The sequence below is a fragment of a genome, unplaced genomic scaffold (assembly GCF_019419815.1).
Source record: "Pyrus x bretschneideri cultivar Hongxiangsu unplaced genomic scaffold, Pyrus_bretschneideri_v1 Contig52, whole genome shotgun sequence".
NCBI lineage: Eukaryota > Viridiplantae > Streptophyta > Magnoliopsida > Rosales > Rosaceae > Pyrus > Pyrus x bretschneideri.
This window is the reverse complement of record NW_025999790.1, coordinates 1,473,032-1,492,132: the sequence shown is the minus strand read 5'-3', so window position 1 is coordinate 1,492,132 and position 19,101 is coordinate 1,473,032. Positions and strand designations below refer to the sequence as shown.

The 19,101-nt window shown below is 38.9% G+C and overlaps 5 protein-coding genes across 16 annotated transcripts; 1 reads left to right on the top strand and 4 right to left on the bottom strand.

Moving 5' to 3' along the window:
* Positions 1 to 2,565: 2,565 nt before the first annotated feature.
* On the bottom strand, positions 2,566 to 5,695 carry LOC103945517 (EEF1A lysine methyltransferase 4-like). 2 transcript variants are annotated; one of them, XM_018647047.2, is made up of 8 exons: positions 5,369 to 5,695; positions 4,470 to 4,583; positions 4,292 to 4,360; positions 4,141 to 4,160; positions 3,992 to 4,044; positions 3,816 to 3,846; positions 3,634 to 3,718; positions 2,566 to 3,076 (listed from the first exon to the last, which is right to left on the bottom strand). In XM_018647047.2, exons 1-8 carry the CDS (start codon positions 5,550 to 5,552, stop codon positions 2,877 to 2,879), a joined length of 756 nt encoding a protein of 251 aa, XP_018502563.2. In that variant the 5' UTR covers positions 5,553 to 5,695; the 3' UTR covers positions 2,566 to 2,876. The 2 variants fall into 2 exon arrangements, with proteins under 2 accessions (XP_018502563.2, XP_009354367.2); XM_009356092.3 differs by having other exon boundaries at positions 3,634 to 3,715.
* Positions 5,696 to 5,759: 64 nt separating this feature from the next.
* On the top strand, positions 5,760 to 15,709 carry LOC103945519 (eukaryotic initiation factor 4A-I). 6 transcript variants are annotated; one of them, XR_007253071.1, is made up of 9 exons: positions 5,760 to 6,011; positions 6,094 to 6,231; positions 7,116 to 7,349; positions 7,585 to 7,624; positions 7,711 to 7,808; positions 11,697 to 11,800; positions 13,245 to 13,449; positions 14,002 to 14,061; positions 14,150 to 14,252. XR_007253071.1 is itself a non-coding variant. In XM_009356093.3 (6 exons), the coding sequence occupies exons 1-6, from the start codon at positions 5,898 to 5,900 to the stop codon at positions 7,934 to 7,936; spliced, it is 642 nt and encodes a 213-aa protein (XP_009354368.2). In that variant the 5' UTR covers positions 5,764 to 5,897; the 3' UTR covers positions 7,937 to 8,211. The 6 variants fall into 6 exon arrangements, 1 of the variants encoding a protein (XP_009354368.2); XR_007253070.1 differs by having other exon boundaries at positions 14,002 to 14,252; XR_007253069.1 differs by having other exon boundaries at positions 13,245 to 14,061.
* LOC103945520 lies at positions 8,127 to 9,530 on the bottom strand. 3 transcript variants are annotated; one of them, XM_048570292.1, is made up of 4 exons: positions 9,410 to 9,530; positions 8,761 to 9,145; positions 8,404 to 8,659; positions 8,127 to 8,311 (listed from the first exon to the last, which is right to left on the bottom strand). In XM_048570292.1, the coding sequence occupies exons 2-4, from the start codon at positions 9,103 to 9,105 to the stop codon at positions 8,208 to 8,210; spliced, it is 705 nt and encodes a 234-aa protein (XP_048426249.1). In that variant the 5' UTR covers positions 9,106 to 9,145; positions 9,410 to 9,530; the 3' UTR covers positions 8,127 to 8,207. The 3 variants fall into 3 exon arrangements, with proteins under 3 accessions (XP_048426249.1, XP_048426247.1, XP_009354372.2); XM_048570290.1 differs by having other exon boundaries at positions 8,761 to 9,139; XM_009356097.3 differs by lacking the exon at positions 9,410 to 9,530 and having other exon boundaries at positions 8,127 to 8,307; positions 8,761 to 9,392.
* LOC125468241 (dipeptidyl aminopeptidase 1-like) lies at positions 13,036 to 14,792 on the bottom strand. Its single transcript, XM_048570298.1, has 3 exons — positions 14,532 to 14,792; positions 14,253 to 14,390; positions 13,036 to 13,520 (listed from the first exon to the last, which is right to left on the bottom strand). Exons 2-3 carry the CDS (start codon positions 14,331 to 14,333, stop codon positions 13,158 to 13,160), a joined length of 444 nt encoding a protein of 147 aa, XP_048426255.1. The 5' UTR covers positions 14,334 to 14,390; positions 14,532 to 14,792; the 3' UTR covers positions 13,036 to 13,157.
* LOC103945522 (eukaryotic initiation factor 4A) lies at positions 15,703 to 18,971 on the bottom strand. 4 transcript variants are annotated; one of them, XM_048570289.1, is made up of 6 exons: positions 18,707 to 18,971; positions 18,487 to 18,624; positions 17,350 to 17,583; positions 17,083 to 17,122; positions 16,899 to 16,996; positions 15,703 to 15,813 (listed from the first exon to the last, which is right to left on the bottom strand). In XM_048570289.1, the coding sequence occupies exons 1-6, from the start codon at positions 18,818 to 18,820 to the stop codon at positions 15,778 to 15,780; spliced, it is 660 nt and encodes a 219-aa protein (XP_048426246.1). In that variant the 5' UTR covers positions 18,821 to 18,971; the 3' UTR covers positions 15,703 to 15,777. The 4 variants fall into 4 exon arrangements, with proteins under 4 accessions (XP_048426246.1, XP_048426244.1, XP_018502564.2 ...); XM_048570287.1 differs by having other exon boundaries at positions 17,083 to 17,218; positions 18,707 to 18,843; XM_018647048.2 differs by lacking the exon at positions 15,703 to 15,813 and adding an exon at positions 16,047 to 16,788.
* Positions 18,972 to 19,101: the final 130 nt, after the last annotated feature.

Here is a 19,101-nt window from a genome sequence, read left to right as displayed (position 1 = left end):
GGTACTACAATTTAGCAGTTTTTATTTTTACTTGTAAATGAGAAGTTTTATATTTAATTCTCGTTATAAGTAAATTTAAATCACATTACTATAACTAGCCGATCCCATCTCTTAGCATAAATAATATTGTTTTTAAAAGAAAAAAAAAGGTGCTAGGCCTAGGTATAGTAAATCCACTGCCAAAATTTGAGAGGGAAAATTTGTGTGGTTTTTCTATTTTGGCAGGGAGAGAGTGCATGACTAATGCCTTTGCTATCCAATTTGCCACATTTGTATTTGGGCCTATGTTGTGGAGCCCACTTTCGGCATCTCAATTTTTCTCTTTGTTTTCCCTATTTGCCACATTTAGAAGTTTTTTGTTACATTCAACTATTTAAGTGTTTCATTTAGTAAAGCCATTTCCAATTTTAGACTAGATAAGAATTAGCTAGTTGGTTTGGAAAAGCACTTTTGCATTACTTCTAATTTTCGAGAATTGGTCATTGCCTAGTTTGTTTGTAGAAGAACTTTCGCCCTTTTTTTTTTTTTCAAAGCACTTCTTTTCTTTGAAGTAATGGTTAAAGTGGGAAAGGTCTCAATACTCATTTGGCTTGCAGATGATCTTCTCTGGGTTAAGTGATTTTTTTGCTGCATATAGTTTTGGGGTAGAGAAGGGTTATAACTTATAAGTGTATAACATTCATAAATAAATGTGTATAAATATATCATGCATACATGCAAATTTTTAGGTTTTAACCATTCTTCTTCTTGGAATTTTCTTTTCAATTTGTCCAAGTGCCTCCTTTTTTTTTTTTTTTTTAATTTGTCCAAGTGCCTATTATATAGTAAACTATGTATTTAGCAGTAAATCTTTTAGATGACGAAACAGGTTAAATTTGTCATGAGGAATTAATTTTCAAGGAATTGCAATAGTTATTGTCATCGATTGACTATTTGAAGTTTTATCAACCTCTTCACAACATATACGATATCTTTTGTTAAAGTTTCGTTACTTTAGAGGTCATACAGGCGATCCCACTTAGTGAAATAAGATTTGATTGTTGTTGTTGTTCATTACTTTGTCATTGTACAAAAGTTAGTGGCTCACCACTTTTAATTAGTGTTACTAATATAAACCCACACACTTTGTGTTTGTGAAATTTTTTACTTTTGATTTTAAAATTGAAGGATAGAGAAAGAAAGTGAGAGAGAACGTGTGAGAGTGGGGAGAGAGTGAGAGGATTTTTTAAAAATAAAATTAGGGATAATAAAATCAAGGCTTAAACAAGAAAGAGCAAAATTTTGTTTTGTGAAATTACGTTACTATTTTTAAATTTTTTGTTGTGGTAGAAGACAAAAATGTCTTAACACTCTTCAACTTATCTGCATTGTTATCATCTAAAGTTCAAACTACATTTATATTTTGCTCGCTCATTTTCGCTAGAACTGTCATTTATTTACATTACCAACCTTCATTTTTTCAATCTGTAACAGACGAAAGAAAACACATCCATGTGAGAAGAAAAATTTTAGTTCTACGAAAAGTATTTTGACGGTGCAGAACTCCACCGTTGAACACCTATTAGATTTTCACATTTATAGATTTCCAAGTATATAAATTTCCACACACACGTGTGTGTATATATGTGCGTGCGTGTGTATATATATATATAGAACTTTTTACGTATTTTATATTTATACAGCCGCAGCTTCATTTGGGCATCCTTGCTACTGATAAGTAATAACTATTCCTAATAATCAGAATTTATTTTACTACAAGCTTAATTTAGTCGTAAATCTACCCAATAAATTCCCCTTTATGTTCTATTTAGTTTAACTTTTATTAAGTAGTTTATGTGAACATTTGTTGTCAATCATCATCAAACTAACATTAATCATCCTTTCATAGAATAAAAACATTAATCATACGCTCATCACCTACTATTTTTTTGTAATAGATCTGAAAATTAAAAGTAAGGGAGTATTAATGAAAATCACACGATACTGTTCACTTTAACGAAAAACCAAAATTTTACACTAAAAAATCAATCATGAAACTATTCAATTTACCTTTATTTTTCCTTATTGTTAAAACTTAAAGTTTTCAAACTCTTTTTATTAGTTTTCCTTTAAAAGTAATCAGATTAACTAAGTAAAAGTTTAGAGTTACAGTTATTAAGAGCATTTACCCATAAACAAGAAGTGCCAATTGCACCTTCCTCTTTACGTAACTTCACTTCCAACCAATTCCACTTAACTCAAAATAAAATATATCAATAAAAATACATTCCTTGCTGCTCGATGTACATGTATCGTTGTATCAAATAAATAAAAATATGCAATACGTGATAAATAATCATCACGTAAAGGGATGACTCCAAGTCAACAGGGCTACTCGCTTTGCAAGGGTGGGAGTGAGGAGGAAACCTCTATCATATGCAACCTTACCCTTGCTTTGCAAGAGATTGTTTCCTTGACTCAAACCCGTGACCTTTCGGTCACAAGGAAACAACATTTCCATTGCGCCAATGCTCGCCCTCATAAACAACCATCACATAATTGAGAAAAACTGCGTAAAAATGTTTTAAAAAAAAACTAATATCACAATTTTATTTTGCAAGTGTTCTCGGTAGCCACTTAGTGCTAACTGATACAATACATGAAACCAAAAGATGAGGACAATGTGTCCATGGGGGCTTTTATTTTATTGAGTCATTTGTTTTAGAATTTCATGCCTAAGATCTAGGCAGATGCACTGAACAAAATCCTCGCTTACAGACACCCCAAGGACGAACACGATTAGCAGGTGGTACAACAATACTTACCATACAAATGACTATGATACGCGCCTGAATGCTAGTATACAGGGCACGAGCTATCTTCGCTGCAAGTGACTACTATAAGTCATCAACTGTCAACTGATGTTGGTGCATTACTAGCTCCGCATCGTCCTTTTTACACACATATATGAAGTGACAATCTGGATCTTCCAAAACAAAATCAGCTGGAAGTAAGCCCTTCTCGGTGATAGGAACGGGTTCCAGATCTGATTTTGATGACAAACCACAGCCTTCAGGCGTTTGGAATCCTGGTCTGGCTGTGAAATAATAGTCACAAGGACACAAAAACTAGATAAGGCACCTCTATAAGGAATCGTAAACACTGAAGTAACAAGCAAATTCATAGAATTATCATCTCTGTTTGACTGTTTGTTGACTATCCAAGAAAGATCCCAGGAAAAGGTGGGTACATCCTAGTTTACTACTCGAAAAATACTCAGGTTGCATGTATGCTATGCACAAGCAACAAATATATGAAGCTCGGACAATCTGGACTGAAATTCCTAACTGAATAAACCAAAATCTTGTACCATTATATTTGTAGATAGATGTGGGACAACAAAAATCTTGTACCATTATACTTGAACGGATGTTCACCATGTGTTATAATTGCCTCAAACTCACTAACAAAATATGACCATTTGGCATTGAAAGAGACGTAAAACAAAATTTAACTAAAAATCACAAGCAATTATCAAACATACTCAAATAACGTGGAAGCAAGATCACTTTTGGAGAACTAACTGAATGAGGGGAACTGTAGATATTTGAACAGCAAGAAAAAGACGACTATTATGAAGGAAAATAAACTTACGTATAATGTACAAACAAATTTTCCAGTTGTACACTGGCCGTCTCAAATAAGGCATTCTTACTTTAGGATCACCGTACGTTATCTGCTATGTAGAAGTTTAAGAACAGATCATATATTTTTAGCTTTCAATAAAAGAAAGAACATTGAGAAATATAAAGCTTCATTTAAGGGTGCACAGTTACCAACATATAGATCCCTCCAGGTTTAAGAAGCCTACAAGAAAAAAATAACAACTAGGATTGGTAAAGGAATATAAAAGCAAACTATAATTAGCAAAGTTTAAATGGAAAAAGAAATTGTGAAATGGTCGAGTAATATAAGAAATTGCATCTGTATATTGAGTCTTAAAGTCTACAACCTGCTCACTTCCCCTAACATTTGAACAGCACTAATTGGAGCATTGTTGCCACACTAGAAACATAAGCACAAACGAGAGAATCAGAGTGCGCCCAGTAATGACTAGGAGGAGTCATAAGAACATCACAACATGCATCATACGATTCATACCATCAGTGAATCAAGAGTTCCTTTGACAGACCACAAACCACAGGTGCAACAGGTGATGGCAGCAACAAAGGTTTACCAAGACGTTAAAAAGAAAATTAGTACACAACATTGTATATTTCTAAAATGAGTACACAAAGAAATAGATTCATACCTTTATCAATGACACCGTCAAACGAATCATCTGGGAAGAAACTCATATCTTTAACATCCATTTGCATGTCTATACGATCCATATAGGAAACATACCTAGAGTCTCCAATAGTTACTAATAAAAAAGCAGTTAGAAGTAGTTCTAGAGATTTTGATGAAGTAGATTTCCAAAAGGATACATTTCAGCTGAGGTATGTGCTCATATTTGCTTATCATCATGTCGATAGCCACTGATGAAATGTCAATGTTCATTATGTCTTCATATCCATCCTTGACCATGTCCTCGGACATAACTGGGAAAGAGAACATTTTTCCATCATTACCTAAGTCAACAAGTACACAAAACCATAGGAAGTATCTTAATATGACGAAATTACAGATGTCAGGTTGCCTTCTGGCTAGACACCGCATAACTGTTGCATCAAAATCTTTCTCCTACGGATGGCAAGGACAATGCCACGCGTAGGGACCCTAACTGCATCCGGTGCACCATTACTTTCAACATCAAATTTGCTAAATAGTGGGAAAGAAAATGATTCTTTGCAACTTTTTTCATTCTATGACCTACACAGAATGCATCTGCTATGGAAATCATATATCTATCAGACAAAACAGAAGGAAAACACACAACAGAACCTTAATTTGGGGAATTCATACTCATGCCAAAATCCCCAAAATAAAAGGGGTCAAATTTGAGTAGACAATGTTCAACCAACCACTAGCAGTAACCCTAAACCCCAATTTCTCTGATTTTTACCATAACTTCTCAATAATTAAAAAAACCCAGCTCAAAATTACCAAAAAAATATCTGAAGTGCAACGGGAATGATCAGAACAACTGGATTTCGGGAACCAATACTCTTAACAAAAGTCTCAATAAATGAATACAAGAACAAAGATCAATCAATGAGCCAAATTCCCACGTCAAACAAATTTTTTTCTGTACTTTCCTCTGAGTTTCTCAGCAACCAAACAGAGTAGTTAAAGCAGAGAGTCAGTATATGCATATGTATATAGAAAACAAAAGGGAAAGGAAGAAAAAGAGAATAAGGGAAATGGGTGGGTGGAAAAAGAGTACCGGCATTGCCGCAGCCGACCATGAGAACAGAAGAGGAGATGGGGATGAAGTGGCGGACGAAAGGGCGGAGGGAAGAGTAGCGCTGGTACCAGTCAAAGGAGCCACCTTCTTGGACGTAGCGGGCGTCCCAGTAGAGGGCGTCGCTATAGTTGTAGGTGTTGCAGCTCGACTCGTCCCTCAACATCTCCTTTTCCTGCTGCTGCTCTGATGATTTCAGTGGATTTGACTAGACTTCAGTTGGTGAACAGTCGGCGAAAGGAAATGAAAGTACGAGACGAGAGAGGGAGAGAGAGAGAGAATGGGGAAGTGAGGTCGGGTTTCGTATTGGGGCTGCCTGGCAATACAGTTGGGCCTTTGATCTAGGCCTGCGGTCCAAACAAGCGTCATCGAGTCCATATCAAACCCAAGCAACCACCTCAACACCACCGACTTTTCCTGCTCGAAGAACCTCTTCAACATCAACCCCGGCACCCGCCCGGCCGATATCACCGCCGCCAAGTCCTTCGGCAGACTCTCCGACGCCTCGGCCATGGCGGTGGATGCAGCTTTTGAAACCCCGTCTCCTCCGTTTTACTCCCCTTCTTCCCATTTCAGCCCGCAGCGCCACTTCTACCTCGCCGTCGACAGACACCAGTTCAAGATGGTAATTTCTCCGCACCCATCTGCGTAAAAGTTGAGTTTTTTTTACTAATTGAAGTCAAAAGTTGTGAAATTTAATTGGGCAGGAGACGTTGATGGACTTATTGGGCGTGGCGGGTCGGCGTCCTGGGTTGCCCATGGTGGTCTGCTGCAGCTCACGTGACGAGCTCGACGCCGTTAGCTCCGCCGTCGCCAACGTCCCCTATATCTCTTTGGCTTCTCTGGTAAATTTTCAATTTTTCTTCTTCCACCCACACTCATTAGCCATTCCCTCATGCGGTGTTATTGTTTGATTGATTCACTACATAAAATCTATGTGCATGAAATGCTAATGGTGTTTAAAAGCCTCAATATGCATCAACCCAAGGCGAATAAACCAAGTTGTGGAACACAACTGAGTTGTTTTCCATAAATATGAAGCATGTTGATTCGTATGCAAAAGGGTATATGAATTTGACAATGTGTGATGAATAAGTTATTAGCACCGTGTCCCCGTTAATGCGGATAAAAAAATGGAAGATTGATCACTGGAAGAAGCTTTTGTGTGGGCTTGGTGTTCGACCAAAAGAGTCTTCGATGATTAAGTTATATTGCGGGCAGGAAGAACTGCATTAGAGTTTCTTCCTGTTTTCTATCGACCTTTGGTAGTAGGAATGCACTTATTGTAGAGGATTTCTCGTTTTATTGGGAATGCGTGATTGGATTATGAGCAGGTATCTTCGTTCCAGTTTTAACCAAGGGGTCTCACCCTTCCTGTAGGAGTTCGAAATTTAGTTGCCTTCTAGGATGGTAGTTGCCAGAAAATGCCAGAAAGGGACAGATAATCGTGCCTGGCTCGACTTTGCAGTGTGCTTTGATTATTATGCTTCATAGTCAAACTTCAAGCCATTACTGATAATTATTTGCTGTTATAGAATTTGAAGCTTTTAGTGATGGTCAAATGATAACAATCGAAATAGGTGATATTTGGTTGCATTTAAGTTAGTTATTATGCTTATGTTGTAAACGTGCCAAACACAATTAACCATGTTTAGAGACGTTGAAACTTGGATCTCCAATTACCGTTAGTGTTTCTAATGTAGCCTGTGCATCATATCTTGTATCGCAGTACACTGACCTTGCTGAAGCAGACCGTTCTTTAATATTAGAGCATTTTCGGCAAGCAACAATGAGGTGGAACCCAGAATTGAGTGCTCAATCAGCAGTTGATAATGAGTCTGTGAAAGATGAACAAAAATCTCATATGATAGTTGCAACAGATGCATGCCTTCCGCTGCTTGCTTCTGGGGAGTCACCTATAGCTGCCCGTGTTCTTATAAATTATGAGTTACCGACAAAGAAGGTATCGTTCTCGTTCCTTTGGGAATTGGGACTTAGATGTACCGCAATTTCATGCATCCATTTATGCTGACAGTTACTCTTGTTGTGCCATTTCAAGGTCGTTAATGATTGAATTCTGTGTTATAACAGTTGTTAACATGGGACTGCATGTGGTTTTGCTACCTTATGCATTACATACTGCGTCCATTCTATTTTCTCATGTATATATGCTTCCTTCCTTACGATCCTCTGTGCAGGAAACATATACAAGGCGTATGACAACTTGTTTGGCTGCAGGTTCGTCCTACCAAGTTGTACTACTTTGTTAGTTGCATATTAATGGGGTGTGCTCTCTTGCGATAACTTTGTACAAACACGTGCAGATGGGATTGTAATCAACATGGTTGTCGGGGGTGAGGTAGTAACTCTCAAAAGTCTTGAAGAAAGTAGCAACCTGGTCATAGCCGAGATGCCCATACATGTGAGTTTGTCAATGCTTACGTTTCCCACATTTCATTTAGCCACCCTGTTCCTTTCTCTTTCTCTCGCGTAGATGGGCACTCGTTTGATATATGGTTGATTGGATTGCAGATTTCTGAGATCTTATGAAGATATATAATGTGCTATGCTGGCGGACATGTCAGATAAATGATTCCTTGTACTTTGCTGTGGTGGTCGAAGCAATTGTGCGTGATCTGAGTACCCTTTGAGTGGTTCCGACGATGTTGAATTTATACTGATTTGTGATTTTAGATGAGACTTGGTTTGGTAAGTAGTATACATGAAGGAGGAAGACATATTAAATCCAAACAAGTTTTGACTTTTATTGTTTTCAAGAAAAGAATAAATACGATGGCAACAAAATAACAAATTCCGGAACTTAATACTTTTGGAGAGGCAACGCGCGCAAGGTGTTCAACATTTCATCCTCCAACAAGCATCTGCTTGTCTTTAGCGGAACTTTTGCCCAGGTGTACCTACTAGCTACGACATTAGAGATGACAAGCATCAGTGAAGATTAAGAAATTATACTTGAAATGATCATCAAAGTAACATGCTGTTGTTTAACTCGGTACCTCTGGTATCAATTGGAGTTCTTGTACGTGGGTTCATTGGGATTGTATGTCTGTTATCAATTAGTTTTAAAAACCTCCCATCAGCAAGAAGAAGACCAAAGAATCTAAGCTCCATTGTGCCTGCCTCCGCAACGATTGCTTGATAAACCTTGGGCGTGCCAGCATCAACGGCCTCCAATGTTATAAAATGGTTGAGACAGCCGGCAAGAAACTGCACACTTTCCCTTATCCCCCTTGCAAATTGCAGTCGGGCACCCTATGAGAGACACAGAGAGAACAATGTACAAGAGTTATTTTCTTATAGAGGGTGAGCGTGAGCTACTGAAAATAAAAGAGCATGATCGAGTTAGTTCAAACCTTTTGCTTGTTGAACTCTTTCACAGCGAAAAGAGCAGGCGGAGTTTTAAGACGGCGCTTAGTATGCGATCTACCTCTGTCAACAATGGGACATGATGATGAGCGCCAGTCACTTATTTCGTGGTATTGTTTTTTCTGTTTCTTAGTCTTAGGAATATAAGTAGACGGACGTGAAAACAGGTCGTCCAGCTGCTGGAGTTGATTAATGTTGTAGTGGGACAAGTTGTTGAGTATTGCCGACGCTGGAGATGGCCTAGCACTAGTACTAGTGGCAGCAGGAGCACCAGTGCACGCCCCCAACTTTCCGACCACAGAGCGAAAGCGGAGAGCCAATGCCAATGCCATGTTTTCCGAGAACTAGTCTACTCAGACACTGACACTGCTAGTAAGACCGCTAAATGTTAAGTTTAATTGGTTTGTGAGCAAAAATCTACACAAGTCTAGACAAAATAGCTTTGTTAAAGCAACACCAAAAATCTCTTAGGAGTTTTTTTACAGCAAAACAACAACTGAATTATCGTAGCCGAATCAGTCGTCCCAACAAGAACAACAACATAATTCTAATTTATCAGAAATTGAAATTCAAATAGAACGATCAGAAATCAATCATTCGGGATCCCAATAAGGCAATCACAAAGAATTGATTTACCTTAAATATAATTAACGTGGGGGCGGAGGCGGCGGCTAGGAGCAGCAAGCAAAACAGATTTCGCACAGAACCAAACCTTTGAAAAAAAAAAAAAAAAACCCTTCTATTCTTTTAGGACGACAAGCCAAAGCTAGCTAGGACTTAGGGAGCGTTTGTTTGCCCTCACTAAGTCGGACTGGACTGGACTGGACTAGCTATTAGTCCAATACTGTGTTTGTTCCATGCTGGGACTAACATTAATGAGACTAAAGGGGACTAGCATAGACAAAACCCTTCACTAAGAGGTCTTAGCGAGACCCCCCAATAACCATGTGACTAGCTAAGACTATCCTCTCTTTCTCGTCCTCGTCATGTTCAACGACCACTCCCGACAGACTCCTCGTCATCTCCGGTCGCCGAGATCAATCATGAACTTTCCGACTCTCTTTCAGATCCATTTCACAACCAACTTTCATATAAAATATACAAAATTGAAGCTGGGAGTGACAAGATTACGATTCTACCTGAATCAAGGCCAAAATATAGTCGAATGTGGCCGGAAAATGGCCTAGAAGTCTCGGCCTGTTTGGGCTTCTTCAAATCCATGACAGATTCGAGCATGCAAAGCTAAGATCTAGGTCCAGGGATGGTGATGAATTTTTTTACGGTGTTAACTTCATCCAATTTAACAAGGGTTGGCTGGAAAACACATCGGAAAACTTGCAACTCGTCAGGAAAATTGGAGCCGTGAGGTTCCGTTCGAACAACGCATAGCTAGAGAAGGAGGGAGGACAGAGAAATAGAGACTGGAATCGATAAGAAGTTTGACCAGAAATGAGAAAGAGACATGAATTGAGAGGTCTGAGAGGAAAAAAAGAGGGAGAGGGTGGGACGAAGAATTGAGAGAAGAGGAAGAGAGTGGGACGGAAATGGTAGGAAAAGATGGAGAAAAAGATAAGATCATAATAAAATATTAATAATTTATATATTAAATAATATAATATTAGAATTTGTTATTATCCAGCTTCTTAGTCCAATACTGCACCAAACGCTTCACTAAGTTATTCCAGTTTAGTCTAGTCTAAGCCAGTCCAGCTCAGTCCAGCTTAGTCCTTGAAGCTAATCCAGTCCGAGATAGTCCAGCGCAACAAACGCCCCCTTAAAGTTTAGTTCGGAAGCCCAGTAGGCATTTTCTTTTTATTACGTGGCACAATCTGGTGCCTTGTATACGTTTTCAACGGCTGTAGATGAAAAAAGAGCACAATAACTACAACCTAATACCTAATAGTCAGTTCAGTTTGGTGTTCTGGTCGGACTCCGTGTACAATTCTCTCTCCTCCTCCTCCTCCTCTCTCTCTTCCCTATCTCTCTCTCTGTTCAATCCGAGTTCTTCAACCTATCCCGGATCGCAAGAAGATAAACAGCCCCAATCTTCTCTGCCCCACAACCCTGAAAAATCCCAATTTATCTAGCAAGGAAATAGAAAGCCACAATCTTTTTCTTCCTTTCTCTCTCCAGAAGAACCCTAGAAAATCCCAATTCCTAAAGCCCCAATCTTTTCCTTCGAATTGGGTGATATTGCTTTAGAGCTTTTGGGAGACAATTTACCGTTGTTTCATCGAATGGAATCCGATCTGAAAACTTCCTCCTCCCCCTACAACCCTAGAAAATCCCAATTCTTAAAGCCCCAATCTTTTCCTTCGAATCGGGTGATATTGCTTTAGAGCTTTTGGGAGACAATTTACCCGTTTCATCAAATGGAATCCGATCTGAAAACTTCCTCCCTAGAACCCTAGAAAATCCCAATTCGTACCTTGAAATCCTACACTCTTGAAAAAGCACTTTTGAGAATGGAAGCACTTCTGCGTTTGATAGTTACTGGTATTTGGACTTCTGTGTTTTGATCACTTCTGCGTTTTGTTTATTGGGTTTGATTCAAAATCGTTACTTTTTCTTTGTTTATTTTCATGACTAGCATGACGGAGGATGAACAGACGCTGTTTTACTGTCTTATTAGATTTGGTGCTTCATATGCAGATAATATTTTTGTGATTCGGATTTCCGATTTGAAATTTTCGCCATTATTCCATTGCTTTAGTAATTAAATTTATGCCTTAATTCAGCATATTCATCATGATGAGTATTAGGGACAGAGTAGAGAGATTGGTGATTTTATAGAGCACAATCATCAGGCTGCTTGGGTGCTTTGTGTTTATTTATTTAGGTTTACGTTAAATGGATTTGATGTGATTCTGATTCTGGGATTGGGTGTTGAATACTGAATTGTTGCTTGATATATTTGTACTAGGATTTTCTCCAGCAGCGGAATCTGAGGAAGATTTGAAAAACTGAGAAATCGTTTTGTTCTCCACTTGTTAATTGGTGGAGATGTCAAGTTATGTGGGTATTCACATTAGGGATCAATCGCTTCAAAGCCAGTTAATGCAGGTTGAGCTTCGCAGTCTAGAATCCAAAGTGTGTATAATTTTGATATCGTATTTTTCTCTAACATGTGGCTTTGAGTTAATTGCAAACTTTTTGTGCTTTTCAGTTTAATTCATTGAAGAATCAGAATGGTAAAGTTATGGCTGGAGATTTGCCACCTTTAATGGTGAAATTAAGGGCATTCAGAGAAATGTATTCTGAGGAGGAGATCAGAGGTATCTTAAGTGGGTTGGATTCTGACTTCAGTGACGAGATTGATTTGAATCCTTTCTTAAGGTGATTCATTTTGTTTCTTTGTTTAGTTTTCCTCCCTCTCTCTCGCTCCACACACACACACACTCACTCCCCTATGCATGTACTGAGTTAATCATAGTGCTGAACAAAGTAGGTATAAGCTTAACAATCAGAGATCGTTGGTTTAAACCTTCAAATTGCAGAAACGGGGCAAGGCTGCATATGTGTGTTGCCTTCTCTAGATTCGAATAAGTGTGGTAGTTTGTAATATCATAGTACTATACCACCACCCGTTTTAATCGAAAGAAGTCCCAGGTCAGAAGAAATGTTTTTTATTTTCCTTCTTCTGTAGTTAGGTGTATAAGACTTTGCATGTAACTTGCTACATTCACAAGTGAATTTATAGGATTTCACATATTAATTTATTGCACAAATTGCACAGGCACACTCAAGCTTGCAAGGGTAAACAACAACTGTTGTGGTTTTTTGATTATTTGCGTATGAATGCATCTCTTTTTAATCATGACTCAGATGATCAGATATATTTTTGTACCTTTGGGCTCACTGTGAAAGAAAATTGCACTACTATTTGATATAGATGTCGTATAATATATTGGTTTTCAGGGATTTTTGGTCTTTGCAGGGTTTTATCTGGCTGGGCAAATGCCTTTGCCATCAGTCTCTATGTATAATTTTCTTTTAAGCAAGGCAATATACCTATGACATTCAGAAAATGCTTGATGAGGCAGCACTTAGTTCCTTTGAATTGGGGCTGTTGCTGAATCGGCAGGTAAAATTTTTGAAACTTCTGTGAATGTTTATTTCATGCTTTCGTATTCCTTATGTGTGCCTCTACAATCTGTCCATGAAGATTTATTATTGTTTTCATCACTTTTTTTCACGAGCAACTACAATAAAAAGGATGAAAGCAGGTGCAATAAGATATTGGACATGTAAGGGGCAGGTGCTAATACATAAAACTCTAGATAACCAGCTGTAATTAAACACAAAAACATCCCCAAAGTGACAGAAACAGTACCAAGCTTTAGATAAGCCACACACCATCTAAACCTCTCAATTTGAGTTACATTTAACTTCGCATGATAGCAATGGGCCCAATGGGCTGAATTGCTCCCGCCTCAATATTTAATACTCCGTGGGGAGGATGATAAGGAAAAATAGGGTATTTTCTCCCCAATAGTGCTCGTGGAGCCTTCTCGTTTCTTGCCAATGTTTTCAAAACTTTGAAGTAGCCGTCAACTCCCCACCCACATCCCCAGCTATTTCTTACTTTCCAATACCCGGGTCCGTATCCGCATATGTTGACGAAGTGAAAACCGAATCCGTAACCGCATCGTTCGCAATGATACTTTGCATCTTTGGTATATAGCTCACAGTCCTTATCTTGACATTTGTCGCAATTTTGTAATGTATTTATATATCCAAGTACTGCCTGCATATGAAACAAGAATAAAGATTGTTTTTTGTGCTGATTGAAAAGGTGAGAAATGTTTTTCAAATATTTTGTATACTGTTCGGTTAGGTTGGAGACCATGGACTCATTTTTTGTATAAATTCATTGGGCTATGCTTATTATTCTGTGTAAGTTTTCTGGTCTGTCAAAGAGTGAGTTGTGTTGTGCTGTGTTGGATGTTGTTAACATTTGCATTTGATGTTAGGCAGTGGTGGATATTATTAGGGGGCATTAGGGATTTCTTTCCAGAAGAACTTATTTTTAAAATTTTGATAAGCCAATGGTTTGGTGAAGTTGTAAAAAGCTGCTTTAAAACTTCTGCAGGGTTGCCTGTAAAAGCTACTTTGTAATTAGGTGACAGGCCATGTCCCTCCAATTATGTTGTTTTTTTTACGTTTTTCTTTTCTGGGTTTGGTGTATACCAGTTAGCAGTCGACTCTTCTTTGTATTCGGATTGCAGCTGCAGACCTCTATGTTCTCATCTGAGAAATTTTACTACTAACGGTGTGATCACTCATCTGTAAGTTTATTGATCTCCTTACAGTTTTTGTATTTTTGGATTTGGAAGCTCTCAATTTTCTCAGAGTTTGTCATTACTATGAGAATAGGGGCATTGTTTTTACTGTGAGATAGGGCTTTGTCTACTTCACGATTAGATAATTTACTTCTTATTAATAATTGATTTAAATTTCATTTTAGTTTTATGCTAACCTTTTCGTAGTCGAATAAGGATGCGTCGACACTCAATCTTGCCACCAACGGGGTGTTGTTGGTGTTGAGAAATTTGAGCATGGCTTGCCGCCCGTGAGCGAACAAGTAGTCATGAATGCGGATTTTTGGTCCGTGCTCCTGAAACCATAGAATGTAATGTCAGTATTAAGTTCTGCACAATTTGCACAAGTCAAAGGGTCTAGCTTACGAACTGAACAGTTTACGAGTCTTAGAGATATTAATACTTGTGATCAGTCTTAGTGTGCTGAGGTAGCTTACATTGATTGGAGGTTTATTGTATGGCCAATCGTGCTCCAGGGCAACACCGTGCTCCTTGATAAAATCAAAAGCATCGTTTATGTAGCTGCCCTCCTTCTCAAATGAAAGCTCCACTTTGGGCTTCAGCCTCCACAATTTTTTTGGAGTCCTGTCGACAACATGTTGGACAGATAGCTCAACTCGGACTCCCTTATCTTTGAAGTAGAGTGCTTCAACGCATTCCACAGCTGCTGTTGCCCAACAGTCGGCTGCAATCCGAATTCACAGTAAAGACAATGCCCCTATTCTCATAGTAATGACAAACTCTGAGAAAATTGAGAGCTTCCAAATCCAAAAATACAAAAACTATAAGGAGATCAATAAACTTACAGATGAGTGATCACACCGTTAGCAGTACAATTTCTCACATGAGAACATAGAGGTCTGCAGCTGCAATCTGAATACAAAGAAGAGTAGACCGCTAACTGGTGTACACCAAACCCAGAAAAGAAAAACGTAAAAAAAACAACATAATTGGAGGGACATGCCCTGTCACCTAATTACAAAGTAGCTTTTACAGGCAACCCTGCAGAAGTTTTAAAGCAGCTTTTTACAACTTCACCAAACCATTGGCTTATCAAAATTTTAAAATAAGTTCTTCTGGAAAGAAATCCCTAATGCCCCCTAATAAAATCCACCACTGGCTAACTGCAAATGTTAACAACATCCAACACAGCACACCACAACTCACTCTTTGATAGACCAGAAAACTTACACAGAATAATAAGCACAGCCCAATGAATTTATACAGAAAATGAGTCCATGGTCTCCAACCTAACCGAACAGTATACAAAATATTTGAAAAACATTTCTCACCTTTTCAATCAGCACAAAAAACGATCTTTATTCTTTTTCATATGCAGGTAGTACTTGGTTATATAAATACATTACAAAATTGCGACAAATGTCAAGATAAGGACTGTAAGCTATATACCAAAGATGCAAAGTATCATTCCGAACGATGCGGTTACGGATTCGGTTTTCACTTCGTCACCATATGCGGATACGGACCCGGGTATTGGAAAGTAAGAAATAGCTAGGGATGTGGGTGGGGAGTTGACGGCTACTTCAAAGTTTTGAAAACATTGGCAAGAAACGAGAAGGCTCCACAAGCACTATTGGGGAGAAAATACCCTATTGTGAATACCCACATAACTTGACATCTCCACCAATTAACAAGTGGAGAACAAAACGATTTCTCAGTTTTTCAAATCTTCCTCAGATTCCGCTGCTGGAGAAAATCCTAGTACAAATATATCAAGCAACAATTCAGTATTCAACACCCAATCACATCAAATCCATTTAACGTAAACCTAAATAAATAAACAGAAAGCTCCCAAGCAGCCTGATGATTGTGCTCTATAAAATCACCAATCTCTCTACTCTGTCCCTAATACTCATTATGCTGAATTAAGGCATAAATTTAATTACTAAAGCAATGGAATAATGGCGAAAATTTCAAATCGGAAATCCGAATCACAAAAATATTATCTGCATATGAAGCACCAAATCTAATAAGACAGTAAAACAGCGTCTGTTCATCCTCCGTCATGCTAATCATGAAAATAAACAAAGAAAAAGTAATGATTTTGAATCAAACCCAACAAACAAAACGCAGAAGTGATCAAAACACAGAAGTCCAAATACTAGTAACTATCAAACGCAGAAGTGCTTCCATTCTCAAAAGTGCTTTTTCAAGAGTGTAGGATTTCAAGGTACGAATTGGGATTTTCTAGGGTTCTAGGGAGGAAGTTTTCAGATCGGATTCCATTTGATGAAACGGGTAAATTGTCTCCCAAAAGCTCTAAAGCAATATCACCCGATTCGAAGGAAAAGATTGGGGCTTTAAGAATTGGGATTTTCTAGGGTTGTAGGGGGAGGAGGAAGTTTTCAGATCGGATTCCATTCGATGAAATAAGGGTAAATTGTCTCCCAAAAGCTCTAAAGCAATATCACCCAATTCGAAGGAAAAGATTGGGGCTTTAGGAATTGGGATTTTCTAGGGTTCTTCTGGAGAGAGAAAGGAAGAAAAAGATTGTGGCTTTCTATTTCCTTGCTAGATAAATTGGGATTTTTCAGGGTTATGGGGCAGAGAAGATTGGGGCTGTTTATCTTCTTGCGATCCGGGATAGGTTCGACCACCACAGCAAAGTACAAGGAATGATTTCTCTGACATGTCAGCATAGCACATTATATTTCTTCATAAGATCTCAGAAATCTGCAATCCAATCAACCATATATCAAATGAGTGCCCATCTACGCGAGAGAAACAGAAAGGAACAGGGTGGCTAAATGAAATGTGGGAAACGTAATCATTGACAAACTCACATGTATGGGCATCTCAGCTATGACCAGGTTGCTACTTTCTTCAAGACTTTTGAGAGTTACTACCTCACCCCCGACGACCATGTTGATTACAATCCCATCTGCACGTATTTGTACAAAGTTATCGCAAGAGAGCATACCCCATTAATATGCAACTAACAAAGTAGTACAACTTGGTAGGACGAACCTGCAGCCAAACAAGTTGTCATACGCCTTATATATGTTTCCTGCACAGAGGATTGTAAGGAAGGAAGCATATATACATGAGAAAACAGAATGTAATGCATAAGGTAGCGAAACCACATGCAGCCCCATGTTAACAACTGTTATAACACAGAATTCAATCATTAACGACCTTGAAATGGCACAACAAGAGTAACTGTCAGCATAAATGGATGCATGAAATTGCGGTACATCTAAGTCCCAATTCCCAAAGGAAGAATGAGAACTGTACCTTCTTTGTCGGTAACTCATAATTTATAAGAACATGGGCAGCTATAGGTGACTCCCCAGAAGCAAGCAGCGGAAGGCATGCATCTGTTGCAACTATCATATGAGATTTTTGTTCATCTTTCACAGACTCATTATCAACTGCTGATAGAGCACTCAATTCTGGGTTCCACCTCATTGTTGCTTGCCGAAAATGCTCTAATATTAAAGAACGGTCTGCTTCAGCAAGGTCAGTGTATTGCGATACAAGATATGATGCACAGGCTACATTAGAAACACTAACAGTAATTGGAGATCCAAGTTTCGACGTCTCTAAACATGGTTAATTGTGTTTGGCGCGTTTACAACATAACCATAATAACTAACTCAAATGCAACCAAATATCACCTATTTCGATTGTTATCATTTGACCATCACTAAAAGCTTCAAATTCGATAACAGCAAATAATTATCAGTAATGGCTTGAAGTTTGACTATGAAGCACAATAATCAAAGCACACTGCAAAGTCGAGCCAGGCACGATTATCTGTCCCTTTCTGGCATTTTCTGGCAACTACCATCCTAGAAGGCAACTAAATTTCGAACTCCTACAGGACGTTATGTTAAGGGTGAGACCCCTTGGTTAAAACTGGAACGAAGATACCTGCTCATAATCCAATCACGCATTCCCAATAAAACAAGAACTCCTCTACAATAAGTGCATTCCTACTACCAAAGGTCGACAGAAAACAGGAAGAAACTCTAATGCGGTTCTTCCTCCCCACAATATAACTTAACCATTGAAGACTCTTATGGCCGAACACCAAGCCCACACGAAAGCTTCTTCCAGTGATCAATCTACCATTTTTTTATCTGCATTAACGGGGACACGGTCCTAATAACTTATTCATCACACATTGTCAAAATCATATACCCCTTTGCATACTAATCAACATGCTTCATAAGTTGTGGAACACAACTGAGTTCATAAAAGTTACGAAAAACCTGGGTTTATTAGCCTTGGGTCGATGCATATTGAGGCTTTTAAACACCATTAGCATTTCATGCACATAGATTTTATGTAGTGAATCAATCAAACAATAACACCGTATGAGGAAATGGCTAATGAGTGTGGGTGGAAGAAGAAAAATTGAAAATTTACCAGAGAAGCCAAAGAGATATAGGGGACGTTGGCGACGGCGGAGCTAACGGCGTCGAGCTCGTCACGTGAGCTGCAGCAGACCACCATGGGCAACCCAGGACGCCCACCCGCCACGCCCAATAAGTCCATCAACGTCTCCTGCCCAATTAAATTTCACAACTTTTGACTTCAATTAGTTAAAAAAACTCAACTTTTACGCAGATGGGTGCGGAGAAATTACCATCTTGAACTGGTGTCTGTCGACGGCGAGGTAGAAGTGGCGCTGCGGGCTGAAATGGGAAGAAGGGGAGTAAAACGGAGGAGACGGGGTTTCAAAAGCTGCATCCACCGCCATGGCCGAGGCGTCGGAGAGTCTGCCGAAGGACTTGGCGGCGGTGATATCGGCCGGGCGGGTGCCGGGGTTGATGTTGAAGAGGTTCTTCGAGCAGGAAGAGTCGGTGGTGTTGAGGTGGTTGCTTGGGTTTGATATGGACTCGATGACCCTTGTTTGGACTGAAAATGTCGCAGGCCTAGATCAAAGGTCCAAATGTTATTGCCAGGCAGCCCCAATACGAAACCCGACCTCACTTCCCCATTCTCTCTCTCTCTCGTACTTTCATTTCCTTTCGCCGACTG

Coding starts and splice junctions, on each gene's coding strand:
- LOC103945517 (XM_018647047.2), bottom strand. CDS start 5,552: ATGTTGAGGGACGAGTCGAGCTGCAACACCTACAACTATAGCGACGCC. Junction 3,847..3,991: donor ATGTTAGGGGAAGTGAGCAG/GTTGTAGACTTT, acceptor TTTTTCTTGTAG/GCTTCTTAAACCTGGAGGGA. Junction 3,719..3,815: donor CTGGAGGGATCTATATGTTG/GTAACTGTGCAC, acceptor ACTTCTACATAG/CAGATAACGTACGGTGATCC.
- LOC103945519 (XM_009356093.3), top strand. CDS start 5,898: ATGGCGGTGGATGCAGCTTTTGAAACCCCGTCTCCTCCGTTTTACTCC. Junction 6,012..6,093: donor ACAGACACCAGTTCAAGATG/GTAATTTCTCCG, acceptor TTAATTGGGCAG/GAGACGTTGATGGACTTATT. Junction 6,232..7,115: donor ATATCTCTTTGGCTTCTCTG/GTAAATTTTCAA, acceptor CTTGTATCGCAG/TACACTGACCTTGCTGAAGC.
- LOC103945520 (XM_048570292.1), bottom strand. CDS start 9,105: ATGGCATTGGCATTGGCTCTCCGCTTTCGCTCTGTGGTCGGAAAGTTG. Junction 8,660..8,760: donor AAGAGTTCAACAAGCAAAAG/GTTTGAACTAAC, acceptor TGTCTCTCATAG/GGTGCCCGACTGCAATTTGC. Junction 8,312..8,403: donor AACTCCAATTGATACCAGAG/GTACCGAGTTAA, acceptor CTAATGTCGTAG/CTAGTAGGTACACCTGGGCA.
- LOC125468241 (XM_048570298.1), bottom strand. CDS start 14,333: ATGCTCAAATTTCTCAACACCAACAACACCCCGTTGGTGGCAAGATTG. Junction 13,521..14,252: donor CCTTATTCGACTACGAAAAG/GTTAGCATAAAA, acceptor TTTCATATGCAG/GCAGTACTTGGATATATAAA.
- LOC103945522 (XM_048570287.1), bottom strand. CDS start 18,820: ATGGCGGTGGATGCAGCTTTTGAAACCCCGTCTCCTCCGTTTTACTCC. Junction 17,584..18,486: donor ATATCTCTTTGGCTTCTCTG/GTAAATTTTCAA, acceptor CTTGTATCGCAA/TACACTGACCTTGCTGAAGC. Junction 16,997..17,082: donor GACAACTTGTTTGGCTGCAG/GTTCGTCCTACC, acceptor AAATACGTGCAG/ATGGGATTGTAATCAACATG.